Raw genomic sequence first — 13,378 nt, forward strand, 5'->3', positions numbered from 1 at the left:
AGTAAACAAATCTTTAAAAAAATAAAGTTTTACAGAGTGAGAGAGATAGGAGAGGAAGACAGGGAGAGAGTGCATGAGGTGGAAAGCATTGTTCATGGTCTGGGAGGTAGCTCAGTGGATAAAGTGTTGGATTCTCAACCATGAGGTCCTAAGTTTGATCCCTGGCAGCATATGTACCAGAGTGATGTTGGGTTTTTTTCTCTCCTATCTTACTCATGAATAAATAGATTCTAAAAAAAAAAAAAAAAGAGAGAGAGAGAGAGAAAAAAGAGAACCATTCTCCATGAACTTCTGTTTATTTGGTTTTTACTGTTTAGATGTGTTGCAAGGATCTAACCCAAGCCCCCAGGCATGCCAGGCTGATGTTTTCTGAATCAGAGTCGCCTCTGCATTTTTGTCTGTTTCTTTTGTTTGCTCCAGGGTTATTGCTGGGGCTTGGTGCCTACACTATGAATCCACTGCTCCTGGAGGCCATTTTTTTTTCCCATTTATGTTGTCATCGTTGTTGGACAGGACAGAGAGAAATTGAGAGAGGAGAGGAAGGCAGAGAGGGGGAGAGAAAGACAGACACCTACAGACCTGCTTCATTTTTTTCGAGATGACCCCCCTGCAGGTGGGGAGCCAGGGGCTTGAATTGGGATCCTTGTGCTTCAAGTCATATGCGTTTAACCCACTGTGCTACTGACTGTTCCCCCCCCCCCCCGCAGTTTTATATTTACTAGTCAATTTCTCTGTCTTCCTTGGACCTTGAAGGTAGGAAGTTGAGCTCCCTTCAAGATGAAGTGAAACTTAAGCCAGCTGCTATCATCCCTTCTGTGGGGTGAAAAGTCAAGTCTACATTAGGCATCTTTGGATAATAGCATTAAGCTCTCTCACAGCCCCGGGATCCCATATTTGAGTTACGGTTGGGCTATGCATATCATGGGCTCTGATCCATGGGTACTAGGTAGAGAAAGTCAACCTTTGAAGCCTGCAGGAGGGCGGACAGACTCTCCTTTGGTGTCACCATTCTCTCCAACCAAGAAACTAATGTCTTACTCTTCCCTGTTGGCCTCAAGGGAATGGCAAATGGAGACAGCTTTCCAGACAGCTCTGTGGTTGCTGCAGCCGGAAGTTGTCTTCATTCTTGGGGACATCTTTGATGAAGGCAAATGGAGCTCCTCCCAGGTAGGACCCTGGGACACAGGTAGCCCAGTACTGCTTTGAAGCTACAAAAGGCAGCCCAGAGGAACTACTAAAGCGATACCAGGAAGCGTTAAAAGTTCTGCTTAATACCAAGATTCAGAATGTATCACTTGTCTGGATGGTTAGTAGGGTCTGTATTCAACACTGATCTTGAGTTAGGATGGCTAATGTTCTATTTGTCTTTGTAGGAAATATGTAAATTAATCAAGCATCATTTGGAATTTACATCCCATGAAGCTCTCAGGAAAGGGAAAAATAGGCAAGGTAGATGTTGTGCAGCTGGCGCTAAGACTACATAATATATATTGAAACCTATATTTAATGTTGTGCTCTATATGAATTATGCTATGAAATTAGATGTCTGTAATTCAAAAGTTATGTGCTACTCTTACCTTTGAGTAGGCATGCAGAAGCTTCCTCAGGGGCTAGATGTGAGGTCCCTCAGGATAGAGACGAGAGAAATTGAGAGGGGAGGGGGAGGTAGAGATGGAGAGAGACAGAGAGACACCTGCAGCCCTGCTTCACCACTCGTGAAGCTTTCCCCCTGCCAGTGGGGACCAGGGGGCTTGAACCAAGTCCTTGCACACTGTAGTGTGTGTGCCTGACCAGGTGTGCCACTGCCTGACCCCGAGAAAACCTGTTTTTACTTTAGTCACCAGAATTTGCTTATTTGTTACATAAATCTTATTGTCTATTACAATGGTTGCATTTCTGGAATTAATGGAGAAAAATATCTGCTACTACTACTGAGTTAAAAATATTTCATCATGGTTAAGGGTAGATAGCATAATAGTTATGCAAAGAGACTCTCATGCCTGAGGCTCCAAAGTCCCATGTTCAAATCTCCACACCACCATAAATCAGAGCTGAGCAATGCTTTGGTTAAAAAAAAAAAAAAAAAAAAAAATATATATATATATATATATATATATATCATGAATAGTTTCTGGTGTGAGTGATTGTGTTAAAAAAAATCACTGGTGGGCCTGCAAGATAGTTCACTTGCTTGGTCTCCTTTTTAAAGAAATATTTATATATTGAATAGAGAGAGCCAGAAATCAAGAGGGAAGGGAGAGATAGAGATAAGAGAGGGACAGAGACAGAGAGACACCTGCAGCCCTGCTCTACCATGTGTGACGCTTCCCCCCTGCAGGTGGAGACCGGGGACTCGAACCTGGGTCCTTGAGTATTGTAACATGTGTCCTCAATCAGGTGAGCAACTGCCCAGCCTCTACTTGTTTGGTCTTCTAAGATGTCTGAAAATAATTGGTGTGTGAATCTTAGGAGCTTCTTCCAGTTAATGTTTTAAGATAGAGGGATGCCATGGACCTCAAATCAAATAATTAAGATGTTAAGTTGTGGGAAAAGAAACATGACATAGAATTAGAAATTCTTAAATTCTACACCTGCATTACGAATGTAGCTTAAACAGGGAATTAGCTTGTCATGATTAAAATGCAGAGAACTTTTTTTTTTTTTTTTTTAATGCAGAGAAGAAAGTTCCTCTGAGCCTTAGCTGTGACTTCTTTTTTTCCACAGGCATGGGCAGATGATGTGGAGAGGTTTCACAGAATATTCAGACACCCACGCCACGTGCAGCTGAAAGTGGTCGCAGGCAACCATGACATTGGCTTTCATTATCAGTAAGTGCCTCATGGGAGCACTGCACCGACAGCCTGTGGGGGACAAAATCCAGAGTGGTGCTGTGCGGAGGATGTGAGTTCTCCTCAAAAGATGTGAGCGCCTTTTAAAAGGGTCTGGTGTTTTGTCTTGGCACATATGAGCACCCTGATCAAATGATGAATCAATGATTTGTATGTATCCTTGGAGAATTATTGTAAAAATAAAAAGAGCTCTTTTTGCTGGGGTTTATAAAATCAGAAGATTTATTAGGATCTTAGAAACCGCAGTAAGGAGATAAGCAAAATTGAAAAGACTAGCAGGAGCCAGATGGTGGCGGCACACCTGATTAAGTGCCTACAATACAATGCGCAAGGACCCAGGCTCAAGTCCCTGCAGGGGGAAAGTTTTGCAAATGGTGAAGTAGGGCTGCAGGTGTCTCTCTGCCTTTCTTTTTTTTTTTTCCTCCAGGGTTATTGCTGGGCTCGGTGCCTGCACCATGAATCCACCGCTCCTGGAGGCCACTTTTTCCCCCTTTTGTTGCCCTTGTTGTTGTAGCCTCATTGTGGTTATTATTATTGCCCTTGTTGACGCTATTCGTTGTTGGATAGGACAGAGAGAAATGGAGCGAGGAGGGGAAGACAGAATGGGGGAGAGAAAGATAGACACCTGCAGACCTGCTTCACCACCTGTGAAGCGACCCCCCTGCAGGTGGGGAGCTGGGGGCTCGAACCGGGATCCCTACGCCGGTCCTTGCGCTTTGCGCCACATGCGCTTACCTCTCTGCCTTTCTATCTCCCCCACCCCTTTCAATTTCTCTCTGTCTCTATAACAAAAGAAAGACCTTCCAGCCATGTGGCTTGAGTCATGAGGTCACCAGCATTCAGTTTCTACAAAGCTCAGGTACCAGGACTCAAGGGCAGCAAGCAGAGAGAGAAAGAAAAAAAAAAAAAAGGCTGCATTCCCACCAGACCTGTCCTTAAATATCTGTGCAAGTCCTGGAGAGCTTAAATGCAAGGTCTGTCCTGTCCTGTACTAATGATGTCAGCCTGATGCTAATAACATACAAAAGTCACAGTCTTCCTTTGTCTACAGTCAGTAAAGCAGACAGTATTCCCAACAGAGAAGTCAGCTTGATTTCATCATCAGTCGGTTTTTTTGGGGATCAGAAAAGAAGACCATTTAGACTTTAATAGCTAACATTTATGCAGTATTTATACTCTACCCTCTTGTTCATGTACTTCACTTCCGTATTTTACCTTACCCATTTTTTTGTTGTTTTTATATATTTTTATTTATTTTCTTTTGTTGCCCTTGTTTCATTGTTGTAGTTATTGTTGTTGTTATTGATGCCGTTGTTGTTGGATAGGACAGAGAGAAATGGAGAGAGGAGGGGAAGACAGAGAGGGGGAGAGAAAGACAGACACCTGCAGACCTGCTTCACCACCTGTGAAGTGACTCCCCTGTAGGCGGGGAGCTGGGGGCTCGAACTGGGATCCTTACGCCGGTCCTTGCGCTTTGCATCACGTGCGCTTAACCCGCTGCGCTACCACCCAACTCCCCAACTTTTTTAAAGCGATTTGCTTTATTTGTTAATGAGGGCATAAGAGAGAAAGAGAAAGAAGAGTATCCCACTGGTACATGCAGTGCTGGGGACCAAACTCAGGATCTCAAGCTTGTAAGTGGACTGTCCTAGCGACCGTGCCGATTCCTGGGCTGCAGCCCAATCTACATTTTAAAAGGTTTATTTATGTATGAGAGAGCAAGTCCTACATTGTACTGATGAGCTAGCTCCTTGACTTAATTCATGTAATCTCCCATGGCTGTATGACAGTAGTGGTTCTCTTTTTTCTATGCTTAAACTTTCCTCAGTTACAGTGACTTACAGTCATTGCTGTTCGAAAGTATCATACACAGTAATATAATTTGAGAGAGACCACATTTATATAACTTTGGTCAAAACTGTTTATTATTTTTTGTCATTGCCAGGGTTTCATGAGTCCAGGTCAATTTTTTGTTATTGTTTATTATCTTTATTTATTGGATAGAGACAGCCAGAAATCAAGAGTGATAGAGAGGGAGAGAAACAGAGAGACACCTGCAGCACTGCTTCACCACTCACAAAGCTTTCCCCCTGCAGGTGGGGACCAGGGGCTCGAACCCGTGTTCTTATGCATTGTAATACGTGTGCTCAACCAGGTGCACCACCACCTGGCCCCACTTTTTTTTTTTTTTTTAGATAGACTTCAGTACTCAAGATTCCCCCAGGGCTGTAGTGTTCGTATGTGGTGTACTGGAGGCTCGAACCCGGCTCAGGCACATGACAAAGCAGATGTCTTCTCAAGCAATTTATCTTGCTGGCCCTTTTATTTTTACTGTTAGTTACTGTTGATCATCCTTGCTGCACCTAATTTATTAGCTAAAGTTGATCACTTTTATAGGAGAAGCAGAATATATAAAGCACTGCTTTTAGGCATTCACCGGGGCCTTGGAACATCCTCTCTATGGGTACCATGGTTTACCTGCTGTGCCAATAAGGAAACTAGATCCTGGCAGCTAAGCCACATGCTCCCGGCCTTGTGCTTAGTTAACAGTGGAGCTGAAGCTGCACTCTGATCATCTGGGACCACCGAGAGCTCTGCTAATGCCGGCCCGGCACTCACATCCCGAGTTATTTTCCATGTTCATGCTATATCTCAAGAGGTTCTACAATGGCTTATTCTAAAAAAATTTTTTTAATTTTATTTATTTATTTTCCCTTTTGTTGCCCTTGTTTTTTACTGTTGTCATACTTGTTGTTATTGATGTTGTCATCGTTGCATAGGAAAGAGAGAAATGGAGGGAGGAGGGGAAGACAGAGAGGGGGAGAGAAAGACAGACACCTGCAGACCTGCTTCACTGCCTGTGAAGCGACTCCCCTGCAGATGGGGAGCCGGGGGCTCGAACCGGGATCCTTACACAATTTTTCTCTTTTTTATAACTGAATGTAGGATGGACACATACAAAGTAAAGCGATTTGAAAAAGTTTTCAACCCTGAGAGGCTGTTTACTTGGAAAGGAATAAAGTGAGTATTATTTGTAGAATCTTAACCAAGTCACGTAGTCCTTGGGAACTTCATTTTGACAGTGACTAGCACATTGGGTTAGAGCCATGCCCTGTGTCTGGCCTGGTGCACTGCAGCCTCCATGAAGGATGTCCTCACTGATAGTCACCATCAGTGTCACCACCTTACTTTTCTTGAACTTCCCATAGTGAGTGGGTCTGTCTCTGACTTTGCCCAGTCAGGGAGGCGGTGATGTTCTTTTTATCTGCACTGTCTCTAGTGGTAACATTTCTTTTTATTCCTTCCTTCCTTCCTCCCTCCCTCCCTCCCTTCCTTCCTTCCTTATCCTTCCCTCCCTTTCTCTCTCTGTTGCCACCAGAGTTATTGTGCAGGCTTGGTGCCTGCATGACAGATCTACCATTCCTGCCAGTCACCCCCTTTTCCCCCCTTCTTTCTTTTATTTGATGGGACAGAGAGAAATCAAGAGAGGAGGGGGAGACTGAGAAGGAGGAGGAAGACCTACAGCAATGCTTCACTACTCGTGAAGCCTCCTCCCCTGCAGGAGTGGAGTAGGGGCTTGAACCTGGATCCTTGTACATAGATAGCAATATATGCACCCAGCTGGGTGTGCACTTTCCATCCAGCCCTCTGCACTTAAAAGAAAAGATTAATTATTTTTTTATGGGAGAGGAGGGAGAGAGAGAGAGTACCAGATGTGTGCTGGGTCAAACTCAGAACCTCAATCTTAAGAGTCTAGCACTTTACCCACTGTGCCACCTCCTGGACCAGTCTGGTGACATAATCTTATCAGTGTATTTCATCTGTTCACAACTGAGTGGTTTCCTTTTATAAAGAAGTTATGATGCCCTCAGATTGGGTGGCAAGTGTGCTGGCCACTGTGCGCTAAGGCTGTGTGCTTCCCCCATCCATGTCAGTCTTGGACTGTTGCCCCACCTAGTCTGCCTGCTGTCTGGATGTGAGTGAATGCTGCCTTTGCTTTACTTTTCAAATAACTAATGATGTTCAGCACGGGCTGCACACTTGCTGATGGCTGGCTCTATGCTATCGCATTATTTAGCCCTAACGATGAGCCGACAGCATGAGCATCCTGTTACTATCTCCATCTTTCCAGATGCAACACTGAATGGAAAAGTCACTTGCTCAAGAGGCGTGATAATGACCATAGGGCATCCGGGACTTGAGACTTCTTAAAAATCTAGGGTTAAAAAATTAAAAAAAAATTTTTTTAATTTACATTTTATTTACTAATTGCCAGGATAGCCTGAGGGTGCTTCTTCCCGAGCAAGTGTTCTCTGGGTTGGAGAGAACTCAACTGAAGCCAATCTAGGCTGCTGCGTGGGAGAGGGATCAGGACATCCTGCTGAACTAAGGTTGCAGGAGATACACTCTGGAACTCTCGGAGCTGGAAAACAATTCCAAGTGTTTTTACTCAGAAAAGCAGCTTGTATATATACTAGCCAAGTAAGGTGAAAACAGGGTGTGACGTAGAGAGGGTGGAGCGAAAAAAGAGATTGGTGAAAATCAGGGTGTGACAAGGAGAGGGGGCGGAGCAAAAAGACAGTCATGAACCAGTGGGGATTAAACCAAGGCCCTGGAGGGAGGGTGGTGCTTAGTTAACCGTGGTTTATGTAAATAGACCGCATCTTTAAGTGGGATCAAACCAATGCCATGCAGGCAAGCCGGTGCTTAGTTAAGCAGGATTAGAGACAGAAGCTTTAAGCCGGGGGAGCTGGCATACTACCCAACAACTAATTAGAGAGAAACTGAGAGGGGAGGAAGAGGGAGAGAGGCAAAGAGACAGAGAGACATCTTGCAGCCCTGCTTCACCACTTCAGGTGGGAACCAGGGGCTTGAACTTGGGTCTTTTGAGCATTGTAATGCGTATGCTGAACCCTGGGTTAAAAATCTTTTTACCAGGCCTTGGAGTCCACTCCCGTAATGTTACATTGTAACCGTACTATGTTTAAACGTGTCTAAACGCTCACCTAGAAACACAGATTAATTTAGTGAGAGCTAGTGCTGTTTTGGAACAAGCATCAACACACTGAGAACATTTGTTTTTCCTGGAAGTGACCTTGTGACTACACTGTACTCGGAGAGCCCAGTGACACTGACGCCTCTTGTTCCTCTCTGCTAGTTTTGTGATGGTCAACAGCGTGGCCCTCGAAGGGGATGGCTGCAGGATCTGCTCTAAAGCAGAAGCAGAGCTGACTGGTATTTCCCATAAACTGAACTGCTCCCGAGAGGTAGGAGGTCACTCGGATGGTGCAGGTGGCTTGCACTGTGACATTTTCATATAGATATATATTCTTGTTTGTTGTCCTTGTTTTTTATTGTTATTGTAGTTATTATTATTATTATTGTTATTGATGTTGTCATTGTTGGATAGGACAGAGAGAAATGGAGGGAGGAGGGGAAGACAGAGAGGGGGAGAGAAAGACAGACACCTGCAGACCTGCTTCACCGCCTGTGAAGCAACTCCCCTGCAGGTGGGGAGCTGGGGGCTCAAACTGGGATCCTTATGCTGGTCCTTGAACTTTGTGCCACCTGTGCTTAACCCGCTGCACTACTGCCACCCAACTCCCTGCATTGTGGCATCTTCTAAGGGCACATCGAGTGAGTGGACTTTGTTTTTGAGATAATTTTTTAAAAGATTTATTTATTTGACATACACACACACACACACACACACACACACACACACACCCAGAACACCACTCATATCTGGCAGATGGTAGGACTGGAGCCTGACTGAACCCTAAGTCTCTGAGGCCTCAAGGATGCAAGTCCTGCGCTCAACTGCTAAGTTCTCTCTTGGGCTGTGACTTTCTGCTTTTGATCAGTGCCTCACTCTCCTCTCCCTTTCCTGCTGTTCAAAAAGTGCTGGGTTTTCTGAATTAACTGACTAAAAAAATTTTTTAAAAATATTTATTTCCTTTTGTTGCCCTTGTTTTATTGTTGTAGTTATTATTATTGTTGTTATTGATGTCGTCCTTGTTGGATAGGACAGAGAGAAATAGAGAGAGGAGGGGAAGACAGAAAGGGGGACAGAAAGACAGACACCTACAGACCTGCTTCACCACCTGTGAATCAACTCCCCTGCAGGTGGGGAGCCAGGGGCTCGAACTGGGATCCTTACACAGGTCCTTGCGCTTTGCACCACCTGCACTTAATAAATGACTGATTTTTGACCAGCAGGAACAGCCTGACAGCCTCTGTGTACAAGGGAAGCAACTTCCAGCATCAGCCCCAATTCTTCTGCAGGTGAGTTGAAGTGTGTGTAAAGAAAAAAAAAAAGAGAGAAAAGAAAAAGAAAAAAGTAGTTCTGGGGTGGGGGTAAATAGTATAATGGTTATGCAAAGAGATTCTCATGCATGAGCCTCCAAAGTCTCAGCTTAATCCCCCATACCACCATAAACCAGGATTGAGCAGTGCTCTGGTAAAAAAAAAAAAAAAAATTGTGTGTGTTCTATTGACCAATCCAGGGTTCATGAAGTCGCATCTGATTCCTTTCTCAATCCTGTACAGCATTTCCCACTTTACCGGAGAAGCGATGCTGGCTGTTCTGGCGAAGATGCGGCTCCTCCAGGAGAAAGGGACTTGCCCTTCCAGGAGCGATATGATGTGCTTTCTCGCGAGGCTTCACAAAAGGTGTGCTCGATACTTGGAAGTAAACTGAGAGCCAGGTGACGTCTACACTTACCCACCAGAGGAAAAAGGGGCAGGGTTAGGCAACTCTCACACAGTTTTAGGTCACAGTTTTGTTTTTTCTTTCCCTCACTCAGTACCCCTACTTTCTTTCTCTTATTTTTTTTTTTTTGCCTCCAGGGTTACCCCTGGGGCTTGGTGCCTACACCATGAATCAATCCACTGCTCCTGTAGGCTATTTTTTCCCTTTTGTTGCCCTTGTTGTTTATCGTTGCTGTTATTATTATTGTTGCTGTTGTTGCTGGATAGGACAGAGAGAAATGGAGAGAGGAGGGGAAGACAGAGAGGGCGAGAGAAAGACAGACACCTGCAGACCTTCACTGCCTGTGAAGTGACTCCCCTGCAGGTGGGGAGCCGGGGGCTTGAACTGGGATCCTTATGTCAGTCCTTGGGCTTTGCTCCAAGTGCGCTTAACCTAGCCTCCACACCCCTACTTTATAATATCAAATCAATAATATTCTCAAAATGAAAACATGTCTAAAACTATGAGTGACGAACAGGCAAGATAGTCCACCTGGGTCCTTGCTTTGCCGTACTCGTGACCCAAGTTCAAGCCCAGCACCCACTGTACTGTGCCTTCCCCTTTCTTCCTGTGTCTGTCTCTGTCTCTCTCTAAAAAAATTCATCCTGGAACAGTGAAGCCCTGATCACCAACAAGAAAAAGAAAAAGAAATAATATAAGAAGTAAACCTTTTATAATATTTCATTAGTGTATTTATTTACTTTGGATTGAGACAGAAACTAAGAGGGAAGGGAGGAGATAGGTAGAGAAAGAGAGACACCTGCAGCACTGCTTCACCACTCCTGAAGCTTCTGCTTATGGGTAGAAACCAGGGACTTGAACCTGGATCCTTGTACACTGTAATGTGTGCACCAACCAGGTTCGCCAACTCCTCATGCCTAAATAAAAAAACTTTAATTGGAGCAAAAATGGACAGATGGACCAACGGAATGGGATAGGGAATCCAGAACTAAACCCACACATGTAAAGGCACATTATACATGAAAAAGGGGTCAAAGCTGCCCAATGGGGAAAAGAAAGTCTCTTTACCAGACAGTGTTGGGTGAGTTGGACAGCCACATGTAATAAAATGAAACCAGACCACCAGCTAACACCATGCACCAAAAATTAACTCAAAATGAATCAAAGATCTGGATATTAGACCTGAAACTCTAAAATACACAGAAGAGCACATCAGTGAAACATCTCATGATATCAACACTAAACATGTGTTTGGAGACTCCACCCCATGCGACAGGGAAACAAACCAACAAAAAGAATGAACAAATAGGACTGTATCAAATTGATAACAGTCAAGCTTATCCACATCAAAAGAAAATTCTATAAGGATAAACAGGAAGCCCAGAAAATGGGAAAGGATATTTACACACTATACTTTAGACAAGCAGTTGATACGTCTATAAAGAACTCATGCAGCTTAACAAGAAAAAAAAAAAACAGCCTAATAAGAAAGTGGGCAGAAGATATGAATAGACGGTTCTCTAAAGAAGAGATACACATGGCCCACAGACAGGTATAATGCTCCAATTCACGCATCATTAGAGAAATGCAAATTAAAACCGCATTAAGATTACACCTCACACCAGTGAGACTGGGCTCCGTTAATAAAAAAAGAGAGAAAATAAGTGTTGGAGAGGATGTGGAAAAAGAGAGAGAGAGGAACTCTATTGCACTGCTGGTGGAGTGCAAGTTGGGGCAGCCATTATGGAGAACAGGATGCAGCATCCTTAAACAGATACAAATGGAAACGCCTCATGATCCAGCAATTCCACTCCTAGGCATTTACCCCAAAGATATAAGAACATTGATTCAAATGGATATATGAATCCCCCCATGTGACTTTACTTACAATAGAAAAAACCTGGAAACAACCAAAATGCCCTTTGACAGATGACTGGATAAAAAAAGTTATGGGGCATCTACTGAGTGGCGTTTTACTTAGCAATAATTTAAAAAAAAAAAAGATATGTAGCGCAGCGGGTTAAGCGCAGGTGGCGCAAAGCACAAGGACCGGCGTAAAGATCCCGGTTCGAGCCCCCGGCTCCCCACCTGCAGGGGAGTCGCTTCACAGGTGGTGAAGCAGGTCTGCAGGTGTCTGTCTTTCTCTCCCCCTCTCTGTCTTCCCCTCCCTCTCTCCATTTCTCTCTGTCCTATCCCACAACAACGACGACAATAATAACTACAACAATAAGACAACAAGGGCAACAAAAGGGAATAAATAAATAAAATATTTTTTGAAAAGGTAGTATTATTTCCTTTGGGATAAATTGGATGGATTTGGAGAAGAGGAAGGTCAGTGAAGCAAGTAAGGAGATAAAAGAGGAACTATAGAATGGTTCCGCTCATGTGCAGAATATAGAGAACCGAACATAAAAATGGCAGTCCGGGAGGCGGCGCAGTGGCTAAGGTAATAGACTCTCAAGCATGAGGCCTTGAGTTTGATCCCTGGCAGCACATGTACCAGCCAGACTGATGTCTGGTTCTTTCTCTCTCACCTGCTATCTTTCTAATAAATAAATAAATAAATAAAACTGAACAAAATGCCAACCTCTATCTAAGCCTATGGGAGAACTTACAGTGGTTATCTGTGGGGGTGAGTTTGGGGCCACAGACTTTCGGTGATGGAAGGGGTTAAAAAAAAAAAGACTATACTGTAAGTTATTACTCAGTCAGCTTTAATTTAAAATTAACTTTATAATTAACTTTAGTGACTTAATTAAAATATTCTTTCACCTATATATGATGCATGATATACTTATGACAAATTTATTATTATTTTTGTCATCATGAAGGCTTCACTCCACTCAGTAATGACTTTTTCAGAGACAGAGAAGCAAAGAGAGACACCACAGCACTGAAGCTCCCTTCAATGCAGTGGGGGTTGGGTACAATGAGTCCACACACACAGCAAGGCAGTTCACTATCCAAATGAACTATTTTTGCCAGCCCTATGAAATTATTAAATGTTTTATAGATGTTTCAATTCTGTTTTTTATTTGTTAGAACAGAGAGGAATTGAGAGAGGAATGGGAGACAGATACCTGGAATTGAGAGAGGAATGGGAGACAGATACCTACAGCACTGCTTCATGGCTCATAAAGGACCCCTATAAACACACACGCATGCACACACACACACACACATGCACGCACGCACGCACATTGGGAGTGTAGCTTGAACCTGGGTCCTTGAACATGGTAATGCATGGGCTCCATAGGTTGGGCCACTTCCCTGAAATTATTATTTATTATTACTTTTATTATTATTTTTTTTTACCAGAGCACTGATCAGCTCTGGTTTATGGTGGTACATGGGGGATTGAACCTGGGACTTTAGAGCCTCAGGTATGAGAGTCTCTTTGCATAACTATTATGCTATGTACCCTGCCCTCCTGAAATTATTTTTCACAAATATGTAGCCTTAGATGAGAAGAAACTGTCTTCAGGAGCTTGAGCTTTCTGTTGATAGAACCTGTCAAACCAAAGGATTTTGAAGGGGGGGGGGAACCCAGAAAAAGTAGGGCAGCTCTCTGCAGTGGAGCTCTGCATTGCACTTAGTCAGCTTCAGGCTGGCAGGGCTCTGTAAGCACTAATCACTTTCACTGCCCCTGGCCCACAGCTGCTGTGGTGGCTGCAGCCGCGCCTGGTACTGAGCGGCCACACGCACAGTGCCTGTGAAGTGCTCCACGGGGCCAACACCCTTGAGATCAGTGTGCCGTCATTCAGCTGGAGGAACAGAAACAACCCCAGTTTCATCATGGTAACGTGAACATTTATTT

General features: G+C 44.0%; 1 protein-coding gene across 7 annotated transcripts in view; it reads left to right on the plus strand.

The window, feature by feature from the left end:
* MPPE1 (metallophosphoesterase 1) overlaps window positions 1-13,378 on the plus strand; it is a 28,603-nt gene that overhangs the window by 12,757 nt on the left and 2,468 nt on the right. For 4 of the 7 annotated variants that reach the window (XM_060200664.1, XM_060200662.1, XM_060200663.1 and 1 more), the window contains 7 exons: window positions 1,059-1,167; window positions 2,725-2,828; window positions 5,796-5,870; window positions 8,008-8,116; window positions 9,066-9,134; window positions 9,399-9,521; window positions 13,219-13,359. In XM_060200664.1, the coding sequence (XP_060056647.1) occupies window positions 1,059-1,167; window positions 2,725-2,828; window positions 5,796-5,870; window positions 8,008-8,116; window positions 9,066-9,134; window positions 9,399-9,521; window positions 13,219-13,359 (730 nt within the window). The remainder of the gene's footprint in view (window positions 1-1,058; window positions 1,168-2,724; window positions 2,829-5,795; window positions 5,871-8,007; window positions 8,117-9,065; window positions 9,135-9,398; window positions 9,522-13,218; window positions 13,360-13,378) is intronic. The other 3 variants (XM_060200665.1, XM_060200666.1, XM_060200667.1) reach the window with 3 other exon arrangements.

This window comes from Erinaceus europaeus, chromosome 10, assembly GCF_950295315.1.
Source record: "Erinaceus europaeus chromosome 10, mEriEur2.1, whole genome shotgun sequence".
NCBI classification, from domain to species: domain Eukaryota; kingdom Metazoa; phylum Chordata; class Mammalia; order Eulipotyphla; family Erinaceidae; genus Erinaceus; species Erinaceus europaeus.